At 43.6% G+C, this 20466-nt stretch overlaps 1 protein-coding gene across 2 annotated transcripts in view; it reads left to right on the top strand.

Moving 5' to 3' along the window:
* Window positions 1–11854, top strand: part of TTYH3 (tweety family member 3) — an 85563-nt gene extending 73709 nt beyond the window's left edge. For both annotated transcript variants that reach the window (XM_069734337.1, XM_069734338.1), the window contains one exon: window positions 11444–11854. In XM_069734337.1, coding sequence (XP_069590438.1) covers window positions 11444–11506 — 63 coding nt within the window. In that variant the 3' untranslated portion in view covers window positions 11507–11854. The remainder of the gene's footprint in view (window positions 1–11443) is intronic.
* Window positions 11855–20466: the final 8612 nt, after the last annotated feature.

Raw genomic sequence — 20466 nt, 5'->3', positions numbered from 1 at the left:
AAATTTACAACATATCAAAGGCTGTACAGTGCATAAGGACCTTCTTGAGTGGTTTGCTGACAGATGATCCTCCATAGCGGCCTCTGTAATCAGCGCCGTCTGCCTTCTCCCCGGGGCTGCTCATTAAAGGGAAAATTAACAGAGAAATTGAATGGTCATGCATGGCTTGACTAATTAAAACCCATTACTGTGACATCCCCGACTGTGTTGGTTCATTGCAGCACTACGGTAATGGGGAAGGCGACGGCAAAGATTTAATTATTGTGTTCAGAGCTCTCTCTTCCTCCATACTAGATCTAAGCAGTCAGGAGATCTGTCGACACCGTGGGTGACGTAGCTGGGGATATTTACCTGCATTACATTCAGGATCTTGGCGGATACAAGACCAAATAAAACTGTCTATACACCGTAGATAGCTGTTGACCAAATGCCATGCATGCTCTATTCCTCCGAGCGGGCTTGTGTTCTGAATAAGACACGTGTGGTGGCGAGAACAAAAGGATCGGAGTTGTTGAAATCCAACATGTCCATCCCATGATTGACCTCATCGAGAGAGAGTTAGGAGACCCCCATACACATTAAGTGGACGACCCAGCAACATTTATCTGATGTGTAATAAAAGGGGTCATACCACCAATGTGGGGTATGAATGGTGGGGGTCCCGCGACCCAGAGAACAGGGGTCTGATGTGCTCTTGTGGCCTCCATGGAAGTGAATGGAGTAAGGGTCATAAGACTGCTTTCTCCAGGCCTGTGGATAGCGGATATGTTGTTATGACATGACCCCTTTACGATGAGGGTCTCCCATTTATTCCCCTTCTGGCAGATGTCAAGTCGGACATGTTGGTTTTCAACAGGCCTCATCTCTTTTGTTCTCGAGGGAGACAAGCCGCCCACTCATACATTTATTTTTGCGGGCAAAATGCAGATCTCTGCAAGGTGACGGACGATATGGGAAGGGGTTGGTGGGATAAGCAGAGTATAGAGGGTCTGGGGGTCTCCATCCTCGCAAATGGCTGGTATTTTGCTCAGGGGGCGCCCGTCACAAGTGTTGGGACCTCCAGCACAATTTGGGGGTCCTTCTCTCTCCCACTATGGACACATATGGTCACTGTCAGGGTCCCCTCTCCATAGAGACGTCTCGCCCACTCCAGTGTTTGTTGGTATCTCTTCTCCCGCTCTTCCCTTTCCCCGTGTGCTCCCATTTTTTTGATCCAGGGCCATTCCTGTAGAGTGATAGCGCCCCCTCCTGCGCACACATGGATGGACGAGCGGCCATGGTGTGTCGGCTGCACTATGTCATGTTTCATGCACGTTCAGGCTCCACTTTCTTTTTCTCTTTCTTTCCTGCAACCTCACAGTTGTATTTGGCTGCCATGGACAGTAGCAGCCATTTGAGCTGGCAGTTTAAACCCTCGGACAGTGCACGGACGTACTGGTAACAGCGCTCTCTATCGGAACAGGTACTGAACCCAGGTCCTCCTCCCCACTCACCCCTCTCCTCCCCTTTACCCTGCACTCTTCTCCTCCTTCTCTTCCTCCTTCCCCAGACCAATGCCTTTTACTTTACACGTCTCCACCAACTCCCACAACACTGCAGCCAAAGCCTGAAGCGCCTCGGTCACCTTCATAGTCATCTGCGTGACAAGATTGTAGGAAACTTCAAGATCTTCGCATCCTGCTTTTTATTGGTATTCCCATCTCCAAAATACTATCCCAATATGTAGTAAGCGTAATAGTATTGTCAAATCCGTCCAATTAGAAATGTAGTATAGTTTTTCTGATTAGCTCTGTCACTTACCTCATGTGCAGGGCATTCCAGGAGGTTAGGTATCCATAGTTACAACCATTCATACAGTGACAGTTGGTGGTTAGTGGTCGTAACCATGGATATCTATGGGGTAAGCGGCATAGTGAATCAGGAGAACGATACTACAGTCCTAGTTTATTATTACATCCACTACATATTGGGATTGAATCTTGCGAGATGGGAATAGCCTTGTAAGTGAAAAAAAAAAAAAAAAAAGTGAGATCTGTACTGACTACAAGTCCCAGCATGCTGTGTGTCACATGTGCAGGCAGTGATCAGTCAGTGATTTCTCATCCTGACCTCATCTCTATACATATATATGTATGTGTATATATAATGTATGTATGTATGTATGTATATATGTGTATGTACAGTAGAGACCAAAAGTTTGGACACGCCTCATTTAAAGATTTTTCTGTATTTTCATGACTATGAAAATTGTACATTCACGCTGAGGCATCAAAATTATGAATTACCACATGTGGAATTATATACTTAACAAAAAAGTGTGAAACAACTGAATTTATGTCTTATATTCTAGGTTCTTCAAAGTAGCCACCTTTTGCTTTGATGACTGCTTTGCACACTCTTGGCATTCTCTTGATGAGCTTCAAGATGTAGTCACCGGGAATGGTCTTCCAACAATCTTGAAGGAGTTCCCAGAGATGCTTAGCACTTGTTGGCCCTTTTGCCTTCACTCTGCGGTCCAGCTCACCCCAAACCATCTCGATTGGGTTCAGGTCTGGTGACTGTGGAGGCCAGGTCATCTGGCGTAGCACCCCATCACTCTCCTTCTTGGTCAAATAGCCCTTACACAGCCTGGAGGTGTGTTTGGGGTCATTGTCCTGTTGAAAAATAAATGATGGTCCAACTAAACGCAAAGCTATTTTACCATGAAGGCTGCACAAAGTCTCCTCTTAACAGTTGTTGTAGAGATGTGTCTGCTGCTAGGACTGTGTGTGGCATTGACCTGGTCTCTAATCTGAGCTGCTGTTAACCTGCGATTTCTGAGGCTGGTGACTCGGATAAACTTATCCTCAGAAGCAGAGGTGACTCTTGGTCTTCCTTTCCTCGGGCTGTCCTCATGTGAGCCAGTTTCTTTGTAGTGCTTGATGGTTTTTTCCACTGCACTTGGGGACACTTTCAAAGTTTTCCCAATTTTTCATACTGACTGACCTTCATTTCTTAAAGTAACGATGGTCATTCGTTTTTCTTTACTTAACTGCTTTTTTCTTGCCATAATACAAATTCTAACAGTCTATTCAGTAGGTCTATCAGCTGTGTATCCACCAGACTTCTGCTCAACACAACTGATGGTCCCAACCCCATTTATAAGGCAAGAAATCCCACTTATTAAACCTGACAGGGCACACCTGTGAAGAGAAAACCATTCCTGGTGACTACCTCTTGAAGCTCATCAAGAGAATGCCAAGAGTGTGCAAAGCAGTCATCAAAGCAAAAGGTGACTACTTTGAAGAACCTAGAATATAAGACATAATTTCAGTTGTTTCACACTTTTTTGTTAAGTCTATAATTCTACATGTGTTAATTCATAGTTTTGATGCCTTCAGTGTGAATGTACAATTTTCATAGTCATGAAGATACAGAAAAATCTTTAAATGAGTAGGTGTGTGCAAACTTTTGCTCTGTACTTTATATATAATATGATATTTTTATGGCTCACGTGTATCTTTCCCCATGTTAAGGGGGATAGTCCCATCCTATGGAGTGATGGCATGGTGCGAAGATGTTCGATCGCTTTCTGGTTGACAAGTCAGCCAAACCCACCTATTCTGGCAGGGCAGCGGGACGGATCAGTCATCAGATCAATATTCTGCAGGACTGAAGGATTGGCTGGTTGTATTTCAACTTTTGATCCTTCTCCTACAGGATAAGTTGCTAAATTGAAAAAGCTGGCTCAACCGAAGCAGGTGTGCATCCCAATATGTAGTAGTAGGTGTAATAATAGCAAATACCTCCAATTAGAAATGTAGTATAGTTCTTCTGATTAGCTATATTGCATTCCCCATGTGCAGGGCATTGTTGTAGCTTAGGTATCCATGGTTATGACCACTAACAACTAACTGTCACTATATGAATTGTTGTAACCATGGATGCCTAAGCTAATGCAGTGCCAGACACATAGGGTAAGCTGCATAGCGAATCAGAAGAACTATACATTTCTAATTGGAGGAATTTGCTAATATTATTACACATACAGATCTTGGAGGTGGAAATACCCACAGTGTTTGCTATGATAATTTTTTGTTTCTTTTGTTTTCCTCTTAAGTGCATGTAATTATAGCTAAAGATGATTTTAGAAATGTGGTTTAATTAAAAACGTTGCACCTCGTGTCTCTTACAGGTGTTTTGTTTTCCATTTGTCATAAAACAGCTGAGAGGAGCTTAAAAAAAAGGCAGTTAGTTCAAAATTGGGCTGTCGGAAAGAGCTCACTGATGGATTCTCAGCTGACTCATTCTGCAGCAACTCGACGGCTGTAAAAGGCAATCGGTGCAACATTTCCAAGAAACCCAATTACGAAAATTATTTTGAGCCAAAAATACATGCACTTCAGTAAAAAGGTAGAGAAAGCACAAACGTACCGCCATTAACAATAGGCCAGTCATTGCCATGTACAGTCACTGCGGGCAGACAGGTGATTTTACCCCAAGCCTAGACATTCCAGTATTTTAAGACGGCCCTAAAAAGTAGATGATCAGGACCGAGAGGCAATATACCATAAATGGCGTCGTGCGTTTAGAAATTACAATATTTTTTTTGTGTCCTCATATACAACACGTGGCTCAAAGTTGTTTCCACCAAAAATGTAAAAAAAATAAATATTTTTTAAAAAACCTACTAAGTACATAAAACTCATATAAGAAAGCTATAAAGTATAATCCCGCTGCCCCGTACTTCCCCCGTGTCGCCCACTGTTCTTCCTCCGCAGCGGTGGTCGTTTCACGCATGATCACCTGCCCAAACTTCTGTTCATCCGGAGCCGCGTGGCCGTCTAGTCTCCGTTGCTGTGCCGCCACCCTGCCCACCATTAGGCTTTATCATAAGGTCTTATATCCACCCGATGGCGATTCCTTGTGAGATTCCAAAAACTGCCCGTTCCCAATCCCCTATACAAAGAATGAGGAGGAAAAAGCGAGCGAGCGGCTCCTCTTTATGGACAGCACCGCTTTCTCCCCAGAGCCTGTTACCTGCACAAAGTGAAGGCGCTGTAAGAGGAGTAGGCTGAGGTGCAATACCATCTGCAGCCTGTGGGAAGAGAGGCGCTGTTCATTGGAGAATAGGCAGAGCCCCTGTTGTCGTCCCATCACTCGTCAGTGTGTAATAGGCTATTCTTTGCCTCCGGGCGATGCGTCCGCTTCTACCTGCACCCTCTAGTATGTGATGTAGGAAATGACAATGCCTTAGAGCTCTGCATAGTGCTGTGCCTCTGTTCCTCCTCCTGGAAATACAGCAAATGACACGATCGCTTGAGTTCCCTTTCCTTTGTCATTAGGGTGTGTCTGAAATGGCCAGACCGTGCAGGGTCATTAACAAGAGAACAATTCAAGAGGTACTCGCATCTCCAATATCCTATCCCAATATGGAGTAGGTGTAATAATATTCGCAAATACCTTCAATAAGATATGTAGTTTAGTTCTTCTGATTAGCTATGTCATATACCCCATGCGTCAGGCATTGCAGTAGCTTGGGTATCCATGGTTATAACCATTAATATAGTAACAGCTAGATAGTTATTAGTCATAGCAATGCCCTGCACATGGGGTAAGCAACATGGCAAATCAGAAGAACTATACTACATTTCTAATTGGAGGTCTTTGCTACACCTACTACATAGTGGGTTACGATTTTGATGGGAATACCCCTTTAATGGCCAGTTGTCAGTTTGTTCATATATTTCAGAGTGCTAAGGAGACGAATATGGAGAGCAAGTTTCCCCAGAGTGCTAAAGAAAGGAGCTCCAGCTTTATTTTATGGATTGCAGGTCCTTTAAGGGTACAGACACATGTCTGCTGCTCGGCCACCATGTGATTGGTTGTTTTGTGGAGAAGCTTTTTTTAATCCTATTAGGAAATAGTTAATAAATGTGAGGTCCTGTGTAAATGGAGAAGTGGTGCTTATGCATGACCACACATCCTCATTATCATTCCCATAGAAGTAAATGGAGGCGTAGTTGTACATGCTCATTACTATTCTCATAGAAGTAAATGGAGTAGTGGTTGCACATGCTCATTACCATTCCCATAGAAGTAAATGGAGGAGTAGTTGTACATGCTCATTACTATTCTCATAGAAGTAAATGGAGTAGTGGTTGCACATGCTCATTACCATTCCCATAGAAGTAAATGGAGGCGTAGTTGTACATGCTCATTACCATTCCCATAGAAGTAAATGGAAGAGTAGTTGTACATGCTCATTACCATTCCCATAGAAGTAAATGGAAGAGTAGTTGTACATGCTCATTACCAATCCCATAGAAGTAAATGGAAGAGTAGTTGTACATGCTCATTACCATTCCCATAGAAGTAAATGGAGGAGTAGTTGTACATGCTCATTACCAATCCCATAGAAGTAAATGCAGGAATAGTCGCATGTGCTCATTGCCATTCCCATAGAAGTAAATGGAGGAGTAGTTGTACATGCTCATTACCATTCCCATAGAAGTAAATGGAGGCATAGTTGCACATGCTCATCACCATTTCCCATGGAAGTAAATGGAGCAGTAGTTGCACATGTTCATTACTACTCCCATAGATGTATGTAAATGGAGGAGTAGTCGCACATGCTCATTACCATTACCCTAGAAGTAAATGGAGAAATAGTCACACATGCTCATTACTATTCTCATAGAAGTAAATAGAGTAGTGGTTGCACATGCTCATTACCATTCCCATAGAAGTAAATGGAGGCGTAGTTGTACATGCTCATTACTATTCTCATAGAAGTAAATGGAGTAGTGGTTGCACATGCTCATTACCATTCCCATAGAAGTAAATGGAGGAGTAGTTGTACATGCTCATTACTATTCTCATAGAAGTAAATGGAGTAGTGGTTGCACATGCTCATTACCATTCCCATAGAAGTAAATGGAAGAGTAGTTGTACATGCTCATTACCATTCCCATAGAAGTAAATGGAGGCGTAGTTGTACATGCTCATTACCATTCCCATAGAAGTAAATGGAGGAGTAGTTGTACATGCTCATTACCATTCCCATAGAAGTAAATGGAGGAGTAGTTGTACATGCTCATTACCAATCCCATAGAAGTAAATGCAGGAATAGTCGCATGTGCTCATTGCCATTCCCATAGAAGTAAATGGAGGAGTAGTTGTACATGCTCATTACCATTCCCATAGAAGTAAATGGAGGCATAGTTGCACATGCTCATCACCATTTCCCATGGAAGTAAATGGAGCAGTAGTTGCACATGTTCATTACTACTCCCATAGATGTATGTAAATGGAGGAGTAGTCGCACATGCTCATTACCATTACCCTAGAAGTAAATGGAGAAATAGTCACACATGCTCATTACTATTCTCATAGAAGTAAATAGAGTAGTGGTTGCACATGCTCAGTACAATTCCCATATAAATAAATGGAGGTGCAGTTGCACATGCTCATTACCATTTCCCATAGAAGTAAATGGAGCAGTAGTTGCACATGGTGATTACCATTCCCACAGTAATGCATGGAGCAGTAGTCACACTTGCTCATCACCATTTTCATAGAAGTGAATTTAGCAAACGTCGCACATGCTCATTACCATTTCCATAGCAGTGAATAAAGTGGTGGCCATTTACCATGCCCATAGAGGCGAATGAAGCAGGATTCACACTTGATCCTTACCGATTCCATAGAAGTGAATAGATTGATGGTCACACATGCTCCTTGCCCATAGAAGTGACTGGAGCTGTGATCACACCTGGCACTAAGGGGTACATACACCCCCTATAGATACATCACCTGTCTTATGTGGCGTATGGACCGCCCCTCTCAGGGTGTTTTCCTTCCTGGGCACACAGCTGGGCCGGTATAATAGCGCCTGGCCATTACTGATCTATAGAAGTCCTTGTAGTCACATTGTTGGGCTTTGTGTCGGCTGTTCTGCACAGGCTACGTGTGGCCGTACCCCGAGTGTAGACCTGGTGTAATATTGGAGTGTAGTAAGGATCCGCGACGCTCACAGGCGCCATCTTGTCAGTATGACCACTGAGCCAGGCTTTTGTAGCTGTCCGTCCATGATCACATTTCAGCCGCCCTGACCCTTCTGAACCACACTCCTCTGAACACGTCCTTTTCATCCTTGCCTGATCCCCCCCAGTGGCCTGACGCTGCGTGTGCTTACACTGTGTCTGATCGCCTGCAGTGCCGCCTTGGCGGAGGGAGCGCTGTGGCTCTGCATACTTGCTCGCTGCATGCACGCGGGTTAGCTGAGCTTGCAATCCTCTTCCCCCTCCTCTCACCGCTCTCCCGTGTTTGTCATTGCAGTAACGTTGGGGCTGTAAATTGTTGGTGTTTTGTTCTCTCTCGTTTCCTTCCCCTTCACAGGTGTTAACACATTGACCTCCATTCCTGCAGAAAACAATGGCCATTCCGTGGATTTCCTGCCATCTCCCTCCATTGTTTTCATGGCTATTACTGTGTTAGACTTGCGTTCAGGTGAAATGGAAATGTAGTCACTCAGGAAGCCGTTATTGCACTGGAAACTTGCGTCGTAAATTAAAAGGGTATTCCATCTTCAAGGTCCTATCACAATATGTAGTTGGTGTAATAAGAATATTAGCAAATACCTGCAATTAGAAATGTAGTTTAGTTCTTCTGATTCTCTATGTCACTTATCCCATGTGCAGAACATTACAGTAGCTTGGGTATCCGTGGTTGTGACCAGTAGCAAATAACTGTTACTATATGAGCGGTCGTAACCATAGATACCTAAGCTACTGCAATGCCCTGCACATGGGCTTATCAGAAGAACTATTCTACATTTCTAATTGGAGGTATTTGCTAATATTATTATTATTGCACCTACTACATATTGGGATAGGATCTTGGAGATGGGAATATTCCTTTAATGTCACAGGTAGAATTCGGACAACTACCGTATATAGAGAGAATTAGTAGTCTCTTTAGACACCTTTGCTTGCCTTTTTTCTTTTATTAAATGCCAGCATTTTGGGCTAAAATTTAAATTTTGGAATAGGGTTTCTTCTTTTTTTTTTCTAACAGATTTTGGATTGTTTACCTTCTACAACCTGTGTGTATCATAGTACATGGAAAACCGCAGAATGAGCTACCAGTGAACCAGTCGTTAGCAGGATCGTTATGGTCCTTTTAGACATCTGGACAAGCACAGATCATCTATCTGAAAGATGATCGCCGCTCATTTACTGGCCCCTTCATATAGGCCAACAAAGAAAAAAAGTATGGAGGGTTGAACAATTGTAAATAGGATCCCCACTCTTATCAGAAGCACACCCCATGTTTACATGGCATAATGTGCTGCCGACAACTGATTTTTATGCCGGCATAAAGGATCTGATCAGACAATGAACGCAGGAGCATGTTTACATCGGACAATGACCAGGAATAATGTCTGATCATCATCCCATGTAAAGGCAAATTAAACCTTATCTCTCTTCTTCTGAACGATTCCAAGCTCATTTGTGACAACAAAGTCCAACATTGTCAGTCATCATTCAGAAGAGAGATAATGGTTACAAGTTTCCTGATTGGTAACTTATTCTGCATTTTGCTCGTTTCAGGAGAAGAGAGATAATAGTTACAAGCTTTCTGATTGGCAACTTATTCTGCCATGTACAGTGATACATAGACAGTGCAGAATGTTGAGATCCATAAGTGAGCTTGTAACCATTATCTCTGGTCTCCTGAACGATTTGCTAATGTAATCTATGACCAACTGAATGTTGGGCTTTGCTGTAGTCCTGAATCATTTTGGAATCGTTCAGCAGAAAAGAGATAACTGTTACCAGCTCCTGGATGACTCACTGTATTCTACAGCATCTATGTGTGACTGTACACAGCAGAATATTTTACCAAACAGTGCAAAACCTTACTAAAACTCCATTACGAAAAAAGCCTTTTAGCCAAATATACGGTACATTAACTTAAGGGAAAAAAATACATTCCCCAAAGATGTTTATATCAAATCTTTTATGTATTCCTGTGAGATCCAGTAATATCCTTGCCCCATTCACTCAAATAGGCTGCGGTTTAATAGGTGGTCTGAACGGTCCCATACACTGTAGCAACGCCACTTTCATACACCTTAGATATTGGCCCAATTTGACAGGTTCACCCAATAAAAGGGATATTATTTACTAGGGAGTCAAAAATGTTGCTAATCCCATCCAGACAGGGAGTGCGGCACCTCTTGTTACATCCCACACTCCGGTATCCCCATCGTGATGTGGTGGCGCTCTCGGGGCACGGTGTGATTCTGCCTGCGTGTGTCAATGATCACGGACATGGACGTCTGTGTGCGTGATCATTATCTCTTCAGACCATGCCGGGTGTAATGCCGATCAGTCGAGTCCTAGAGGGGGGCAGAATAAGTATTGAGGGGGCAGTGATTTGTCCTGATGATCCCCTTTCGTGGTGTGATTGGCGTAGATTGTGTTTATAGATGGTAGTGTGGGGAGGTTCGCTGACATCTTTTTGTTTTTTTGGGAGGGTGCAAGCATTCCAATATGAATCTTGCATCGATGTAAAACTTTTTTCTTTTTTTTTCTTCTTTTTTTTTAATATTATTTTATTTTTTGTCTTACGCTTTTTATAGCATAGAAAAATTGGAAAATTGCGGAAAGATGCAGCTGCCAGAACTAGTAATGGACTTTTTCCTTCCCCCTCATTACTGTTTGTGACATCTTAACCCGTTGCGTAGATTTCCAAATAGGAGCCACTTTGCCTTCTGAATATATCCGGAAGGGATTTCTGGCCTTTTTGTGGCTTTTTCTGGCACGGCGTTTACAGCCTGCTCCGGATTGATCAGCTGGGGTCTTGCCGTATCTGACGAGGATACATGTTGAGTCTGCCCCGGGCTAGAGAGGAGAGTCTGCATGGGGGACCCGCTCTTACTAAAGTGGGAGCTTGACTTTAAAGAAATTTCTGGGACGGAAACATTCTTGGCCCGTGCAGGTTGGATCATTGACCCCGCTACCTCTGAGATCAGTACCCATCTCACACCCCCGGGAGGGAGACATTGGCTCGCATGCGCAGCTCTCTCGATTGACTTCTTTCCACGTTTTGAAATTGAGGCGCGAGTGAGGGTCTCCTCCGTGGGCCTTGGTGGTCGGTAATAGAGCACGTGTCTTGTATCTGTACAGTACGACCTCCATTTGAGTCTTCTGTTGTACATAACGCTACTTCTATGTATCCGCCATTCATCCCAGTGGTCGTGTTTTTAGCCTAATCGGTCAGAGTTTCATCTCATCACCCAATAACCGTTGTGTAGAATCGCTCATCCGACATTGCTGACGATCCTGATGAGAATCCAGTGAGTTCTTGTAAATTTATATTCCAATTCTGGGACAACATTGTGCTAATTTTTGTTTTTTGTCTATTTTTGTTTGTTTTTTTTCCTTTCCCCCTTTAGTACACGTCAAGCATGAGAGCAAAGTATCTGGCTACTAACCGGCCAGAGTCAGAAGCTCGCTAACACGCGGGTGGTCCTAGACGTCTTCAGGCAGATGTCCGCCCGCGATAGCCTCCTCTTCCTCCTCCTGCCGTGTGGTTCAATGTGTCTACAAAATGTTGGCGTTCCTAGACACCTCCCTAACCTGTGCTCCTCGCCTCCTGTCCGCGGGAAATGTTGGCGTTCCTAGACACCTCCCTAACCTGTGCTCCTCGCCTCCTGTCCGTGGGAAATGTTGGCGTTCCTAGACACCTCCTTAACCTGTGTTCCTCGCCTCCTGTCCACGGGAAAGTTTGGCGTTCCTAGACACCTCCTTAACCTGTGTTCCTCGCCTCCTGTCCGCGGGAAAGTTTGGCGTTCCTAGACACCTCCTTAACCTGTGCTCCTCGCCTCCTGTCTGCGAGAAGAACAAAGGAAACCATTGCATGGAAACGTGAAGTCAAAAGATGTTCCTCGGTCCTCGCTGGCCGCCATGACGAGCTCATCTCCTTCTCTTCAGTCCTGGAATCTATTACCGGTCCCTCTGGGGTCCTCATCATGTTTCTTTTCATTGTTGCATTTTTCGCAAGGAATTTTTTTTTTTTTTTTTTTTTTTTAATTTCTTGAGCTTCCGTGCAATTCATTATTTAAATCGTATGTAACTTTATTTTGTATGCTTTTTACAACATTAATATTTACTGTGTTTTTAATGTTACTTTTTTCTTTTTTTTTTCCTCCATGCATACAAAGCCAATGTTCTCTTTTCAGTATTATTTGTAACTTTGGAAACCACTTAATTTGTTTTAAATATTGAAATTAAATTTTTTTTTGGGTAAAAATGCACTAAAACTATTTAGCAGGGTCGGCAGCGGATTTCTGAGCAATGACCAGACTTTCTGTGCACATTCCCAATTGTAAATTGCATGTCGTGTTGGTCTCATCACACGTCGCTCTGTACGATGCCTGTGGATCCATGCTGTGTGATAATTTATTCTGATTTTGGTTTTAAAGGGGTTGTTCAAGACTTATTTAACCCATAGAATGAGTCATCGATATGGATCAGTGGGGGTCCGACACTCTGCACCCCCCCACCACAGCTGCCAAAAGTACACAGTGTACGAAGACTGGACAGAACAGCGCCATACACTATGTAGTGGCTGTTTTGGAGTACTGCACATCCTCTCACATTCACTGCAATAAGAGCTGAGCTGCAGTACCAGAAAACAACCACTACATACAGTTTACGGCGCTATTGTGTATTATGGCCTCGCCATATACTGAATTCCCAGCGTCTGCAAAAGCTGCTCTCAAACCCCCCACTAATCTGATCTATGGGTGGGACATCGATTTTATGGTCTTGTACAAACTGCTACTAGCTTAAACCCCATCTCGTCTGCAGTCACTGCCTACACACCTTAACATTAAGTTCCATATGCCATACAAGAGACTCCCTCTCCATGCCGCACAGACTTATTGCATGACTCTCAATGACAGATGACAAATTTTAGACAGGTTCAGAAGGATAAAACTTGCACAAAATTTGGGAACAAATATGACATTTTTGTTACATACCGAGGTCTGCAAACTTCTTGTAGAATAAGTAATGATGAGTTTTAAGACCTTTCAGGTCATTGCTGTCATTTACGTCCATTAGATATATAATCACACCACTACAATATTGACAGTCTTTCCTTTTGACTTTTTTGCGAACCAAAAACCACTACGTTTCTGAAGGGAAACAGCCCCTCGTGCATTGCTAACAGGTGATTTTGCTACTAATGGATAGAGGTGAGATTCATGACCATCTTTGATTTTGTGTTGGACAGTGATTTAGCAGTGGGATCTGATGGAAAATGGGGGGCAACTACACACGCATACATATGACAATGAATTTTACCCCTTTATAGTTTCATTGTATAAAATGCTGCTTTTTTTTCTCGCCTCTCTCCCCCACTTGCTCCGTTTTCTCTCTCCCCCACTTACTACGTTTTCTCTCTCGCCCCTCTCCCCCACTTGCTACGTTTTCTCTCGCCCCTCTCCCCACTTGCTATATTTTCTCTCGTCCCTTTCCCCCCACTTGCCACTTTCTCTCGCCCCTCTTCCTCACTTGCTACGTTTTCTCTCTCGCCCCTCTCCCCCACTTGCTACGTTTTCACTCTCCCCTCTCCCCCACTTGCTACGTTTTCCCTCTCCCCCACTTGCTACATTTTCTCTCTCGTTTCCCCTCCCCCACTTGCTACGTTTTCTCTCTCGCCCCTTTCCCCCACTTGCTACGTTTTCTCTCTCGCCCCCTCTCCCCCACTTGCTACATTTTCTCTCTCGTTTCCCCTCCCCCACTTGCTACGTTTTCTCTCTCGCCCCTTTCCCCCACTTGCTACGTTTTCTCTCGCCCCCTCTCCCCCACTTGCTACATTTTCTCTCTCGTTTCCCCTCCCCCACTTGCTACGTTTTCTCTCTCGCCCCTTTCCCCCACTTGCTACGTTTTCTCTCTCGCCCCCTCACCCCCACTTGCTACGTTTTCTCTCGTCCCCTCTCCCCCACTTGCAACGTTTTCTCTCGTCCCCTCTCCCCCACTTGCTACATTTTATCTCGCCCCTCTTCCCCACTTGCTACTTTTTCTCTCGCCCCCTCTCCCCCGCTTGCTACGTTTTCTCTCCCCGCCTCCTTCCCCACTTGCTACGTTTTCTCGCCTCCTCTTCCCCACTTGCTTCATTTTCTCTCTCGCTCCTCACTTGCTACTTTTTCTCTTTCGCCCCCATTTGCTACGTTTTCTCTCGCCCCCTCTCCCCCACTTGCTACGTTTTCTCTCTCGCGGCCTCCTTCACCACTTGCTACATTTTCTCTCTCGCCTCCTCTTCCCCACTTGCTTCGTTTTCTTTCCCCCACTTGCTACGTTTTCTCTCTCGCCTCCTCTTCCCCACTTGCTTCGTTTTCTCTCGCCTCCTCTTCCCCACTTGCTATGTTTTCTCTCGCCTCCTCTCCCCCACTTGCTACGTTTTCTCTCCCCCCCTTTCCCCCACTTGCTACGTTTTCTCTCTCGCCTCCTCTTCCCCACTTGCTTCGTTTTCTCTCTCGCCTCCTCTTCCCCACTTGCTACGTTTTCTCTCGCCCCCTCTCCCCCACTTGCTACGTTTTCTCTCCCCCCCTTTCCCCCACTTGCTACATTTTCTCTCTCGCCTCCTCTTCCCCACTTGCTTCGTTTTCTCTCTCGCCTCCTCTTCCCCACTTGCTACGTTTTCTCTCGCCCCCTCTCCCCCACTTGCTACGTTTTCTCTCCCCCCCTTTCCCCCACTTGCTACGTTTTCTCTCTCGCCTCCTCTTCCCCACTTGCTTCGTTTTCTCTCTCGCCTCCTCTTCCCCACTTAATACGTTTTCTCTCTCGCCCCCTTTCCCCCACTTGCTACGTTTTCTGTCCCCCTCTCCCATTTGCTACGTTTTTTCTCGCTCCCTCTACCCCACTTGCTACGTTTTCTCTAGCCCCTTCTCCCCCACTTGCTACGTTCTCTTTTTCCCCCTCTCCCTCACTTGGTACTTTTTCTCTCTCGCCTCCTCTCCCCCACTTGCTACGTTTTCTCTCTCGCCTCCTCTCCCCCACTTGCTACGTTTTCTCTCTCGCCTCCTCTCCCCCACTTGCTACGTTTTCGCTCTCGCCTCCTCTCCCCCACTTGCTACGTTTTCGCTCTCGCCTCCTCTCCCCCACTTGCTACGTTTTCGCTCTCGCCTCCTCTCCCCCACTTGCTACGTTTTCGCTCTCGCCTCCTCTCCCCCACTTGCTACGTTTTCGCTCTCGCCTCCTCTCCCCCACTTGCTAGTGTCTGATGCCCTTCTGAATGCCATGTGAGTCTTGGACTGATTGCTTATAATTTTTTTGTTTGTTTGTTTTTTGATCTTTGGTCCTCCTTTTACAAATACAATTGTATTATTTATTTGCTTTCTTTATCTTGTGGCCGGGATGGACATGAGATTTAATTCAGGAGAACATCTTGTAATGGCTGGATCTCTACGTAAAAACCCTCATGCCTACATTCAAGACGTCTACCAACTGGAGAATTCCAACTTCAATCACTGGTGCTAAAGCTGTTGAGCTTGATCATCCACTGTCTGTCAGCTGCCAGAAAGCTTTGTGGAATATTAATGGGATTTTTTTTTCTGGGAGGGGGTATAGATATCTCCTAGCCCTTGTAAAGGGATGTCTTCTATGTAGCGCACCTCACCTTTTACCATGAACTTGTGCCATTTTGGAGAAAACACAGTGGACTCCTTTTCAGGATATAAATACAATATTAACAAGTCTTAAACGATTTTTGAATCATCTCTCGAGCCATAGGATATAAAACTGAGCCAAGCTGGTCCAAAAAAGACCATGACGAGATTGACTTTGTAGTCTCTCCCACTTTTGTCAACGTCATTTATGAAGCACAATGCTGTTGTTGGCGCCTGGGTTTTCGAACCATCATTTGTTTTTGTTTTTTGTTTTATTTTTGTTTTTTTATTCCTATTCTTGACTATTGCAGCCGCGATGAAACCGATCAGGCTGTTGTAGAATGAACATCTTGAAAATGTGAAATGTAAATAGCATGTTTGACTCTGTGTCACCCCTGTAAAAGAGTTGCCTTGTTATTGTAAAGGAAGCCGACTCAAGACGACGCCAAATCTTGAGATGATTACTGTTGTGTTTGTGTCCTCTTTGTGATATTCATAGGTTCAACTTGCTTGCCAGTCTTCAGAAATCTGGGCTTTAAGTCTAGTCTTTCCTAGACTATTTTGATTCATGTAAGATACTCAAGAAGGAAAAACTTGTACAGTAAATGGTCAACCCAAAATTCATCATCGGCCTGCAAAAAAAAAAAAGTTGGCTATTGCGAAATAAATCTATTTCAACCTGTTGGTTGTCGGAAAGTGAAAACTTGTACATATGTCTAAATGAGAGATGAGCGGATTGGAATTTCCCAAATTGCACAGATTTTAGTCGAAAATTTCTATTTGCATTGATCTTATTCTCTGTGGATTGACTGTCCCTTATTATGACCTGGGGTCTCTAGAGACCCCTGGGAATAATAAAAATAAAAAACTGAATATTCTCCTCCCTGCTCAGATTCGATGCTTAATGTCCCCCATAAAGTCTTCAGCCCATTTTCTTGCTGCTGTCGTGTACTGAAACTTCTATCTTCATGCTGGGCCAACACTTTCAGCTGTGACTTGACCCCAGGATGTCTCTGGCTTAGTCCCATCCTGGAGTCTGTGTTGTGACAATGTCACAAACGTGTCCGTCAAATGTATGGAGACATTATGGCCTAGAGTCCGTGTCTTATGGTGGAGGATTTATGGCTTTACCTAGACCTGGGATGTCATGGTAGAAATTCCCAGCCTAGCGTGAAGATGCCTGGGAATTCAGCGTGCTACGGTGGTAAGAAGAAGCGCCGAGCACTGTATGGGGAGAGCGAGCAAAAGAGGTGAGGTGTGGGTTGAATGTTGTTAGTTTTATTGAGGAGCGAATTACAAAAACCACATGTATGCACACACATTCATGCCTTGATTGATTTCTCCTGCAATTCATGAAGGATCACATGCTTTCCTCCCTATCCACAGCCTGAGTGAGCTGCCATCCTTGGATGCTTTCACCCCTCTCCACCCTCTGATGTGATGTATACAAAGTCCATTTTTTTGCTGCTATCTGTAACAGAGGTAAAGGGAGAGCAGAGCTGCAGCAGCAAAACGGTAGTACATTTTTAATGTTGCTTAATTTTTGTATTTAGGAAACATGAATAATAATAAAAAAAAAAATCTGTGCAAAAGTGTCCACCTTTAAATTTGAATCGCGTGACATAATTTTTTTAAATCCACCACTTACAATAAAAAAAAAAAATGACGAAAGAAGTAACCTCATGCCAGCAATACCACACTCGATTTACTCCACATAATATGGGAGTGGTGCAGCCAACGACAGCCAGAGTGGTCACTTGTCAATGTCACCACTGTGGCCAGTGATTGGCGGCAACAATGGTGTCACGTCGACACATCAATGGGGTCAGGTGAAAAAGAGACTTGGCGGGGGAGTGAGGGTGCGGCAGGAGATTAGGAGGTTGAGTGTTGTTACTTTTATTATTATTTTTTTTTACTGTTGTAAGATGTTTAAAACAATTCTTGGAATCGCCCACCTCATACATAAGTTTCTATTAGCCAAAAAATTTAAATAACATTTTTGATTGTATGTTAACTGGAAGTAAGGTCTAGAGCCGGTTTAATTGGAGGAAAACAATTTTATATTTATATTATTTTTTTTTTATTACTATTATTATTGTCCAAATAGATATCACATGATTAACTTCCATTTTCTGTATGAATTTTATTGTAATGTTTAATAAAATGAATCCTTTTTAAATGACTGGGAGGTGAAATCTTGGAAAGAACTTCATTTATGTGATTTAGTGGTGCATTATGCCACTTGGGTCTTTTTCTGGGATTTCCATTGGTCTGTTTTCTGGTCCAACCCCTCAGGAGCCAAATGTTGGAGAATTTTTGCTTCAAGCATTTTACATGAATGTTCAACAGTTAAAAGCTTTCAATCTTATTTCTGAACTTTTTTATCTTATTTTACCTTATTTATTACACTTCCTTTATATCAGTTATTCGTTGTGTAAGATTGTAAAGACATGGAAGGGCCATGGTTTACTCAAAGTGACCTTTTAAATTATGTAAAGGGACTGTCCAGTTTTATATTTTGACACAGCATGCAATAGGATTGTTTTTTTTTATTTTATATTTATTCTTATACTGAAAGTTATTCTTAAAGGAGTTGCCTGTGACTTTAACATTGATGGCCTATCCTTAGGATAGGTCATCAATCTCTGATCGGTGGGGGGGGTGACACCCGCCACCTCCACTTATCAACTATGAATGCAATGGTTTTCCTTATTATTATTGGAGTGTGCACATTGTAGATTCAGACTAAAGGCTGCAATATGGCAAGGAACGCTCAACTAAGTACAGCGAAATGACAATCCATCATTATTTGCAAGACATGAAGGTCCATCCTGAATATTACCAGAATCATAAGGGTATCCTCAAGTGAAGTCATGAAAACCAGCAATCAATATAATGAAATTGGCTCTTATGCTCCAGTAAAAGGAAGACCAAGAATTGCTGCGGAGGATAAGTTCATCACAGTTACTAGCGTAAAATCATAGCCCTCATAAAAGATCCACATTCATTAAAGGGAATCTGTCACCAGAAAAAAACGCTATTATCTGCAGATATGGGGTTAATCTGCAGGTTAATAGTGTTATAATGCTGGGCAGCACCTGCACTTAGAACACTGCTGGGAAAAAAATGAACCTCATCTTCCTTGGCAGCGTTCCCATTTCAGTCACCGCTATGAATATATATATAGAGCGGCGGCTACAACTGTACCCCCAGCACGGACTGCCGGCCTGTATCCCCATATCTGCAGGTTAATAGTGTTTTTTTTTTTCTGGTGAGAGAGTCCCTTTAAGTAGCAGGTACATCTCAGTATCCTCTGTCCAGAGGCGACTGCGAGAACTTGGCCATTATGGACAAGTTGCTGCAAAGAAACCACCTCTGAGAACCATAAGCAAGAAGAGACAGGTCCAACCAACATAAGGATTGGACATTAAATCAGTGGCAATCTATATTGTGGTCTCATGAGCCAACATGTTTGCACCAACCGTCATGTCTTTGACAAAGGCAGAATAAGAACAGTTTGTACATGTGTGCTGCCCACCATGAGGCACGGAGGGGGAGCTGTGAAGGTGTGTGTGTTTGGGGGGGCCTTTTGTATAATATTGATTTTGCCTCATCACTGACCTAATGTCCAATCCTTGTGTTTCTTATAGTATTACAAAAGGGTGCCAGCGCACTACCAATAATATAGTGTAAGGGGTGCGAAAGAGATGGTATAAAGCACAACAAAAAATAAAGAAAAAGCACCACTCTATATATTTGCACACCACTACTAAATAGTGAATAAAAAGGAAAACTTTTATTGATACACTAATAAAAACAATTATTAAAATGGCATGATACCATAGTCCCCACACTGACCTGCCAAAAATAACACAGATTGATACAGGCACATATATAGAGAAATGCACAGTAAAAATTAACTATATAGCCAGGTCAATCATATTATGCAAAAATGTGCCACACATATGTAATCATCAAATAGAACGGCGCAAATAGTGCACAAAAGTCCCCCGGGGTAGAGAAAGAAATAAACAACGCCTGATGTGGAGACAGTTTGTCCACATGCACAAATAATCTATGTAAAACATAGAAGAAAAGGTGTGCTAAGCACCAGGGCCGGCTGCAAACGTGGAGTGGAAATATAAGATGTGGTAATAAATGCAAATCCACAAAATTGCCCCAATATGGTACAATAGTTACCACGTGAGAAAAGAACGCAACCAGGTCCCAGGCCAAATAGATGACCCACAGGCACTGTATAAGAGAAGCCCAGCAGAGGGGACTGAGCGCCAGAGGCAGGGCACAGCGTGGGGAGGAGACCCTTTATCTCAGCTTTAACAGTGGTCAAAAGCTCTCTATCATGTGTGATCAACAGATTAATCAGAATATTAGAACAGTGTATCAGGCCTTGTTCCCACAACGTACGAAAAGTGGGAGAGGGTTCCCATGCTGGGAAGATGGAAACCCTTAATCCCCTAGGGATAATATTGAGCTTAAGGTACTCCTCCAAGCACCTGATATTCCAGAGTAGCCTAATGCCATGTTTCTGTGAGGCAATCAACTGAGTGGTAAGGCTCGAAAAGTCTGCATCCCCTGAGACATGATTGGACTCCAGGAAGGCGCTAGATGAAGTGGCCCTCCATGCCGCCTCCCGCGTCTCCCAGTCCATGGATCCCGACGAGACCCAAACAAACACCTGAACCAGAAAATAATCTACTATATAAAGCTGAATGTGTATGTGTGTATGTATGTCCGGGATTGGCATCTGCACCGTCGCAGCTACAGCCACAAAATTTTGTACA

Source organism: Ranitomeya imitator, chromosome 7 (genome assembly GCF_032444005.1).
Source record: "Ranitomeya imitator isolate aRanImi1 chromosome 7, aRanImi1.pri, whole genome shotgun sequence".
NCBI classification, from domain to species: Eukaryota; Metazoa; Chordata; class Amphibia; order Anura; family Dendrobatidae; genus Ranitomeya; species Ranitomeya imitator.
Note: the sequence above shows the minus strand (reverse complement) of the source record. Positions and strands in the feature narration are given on the sequence as shown.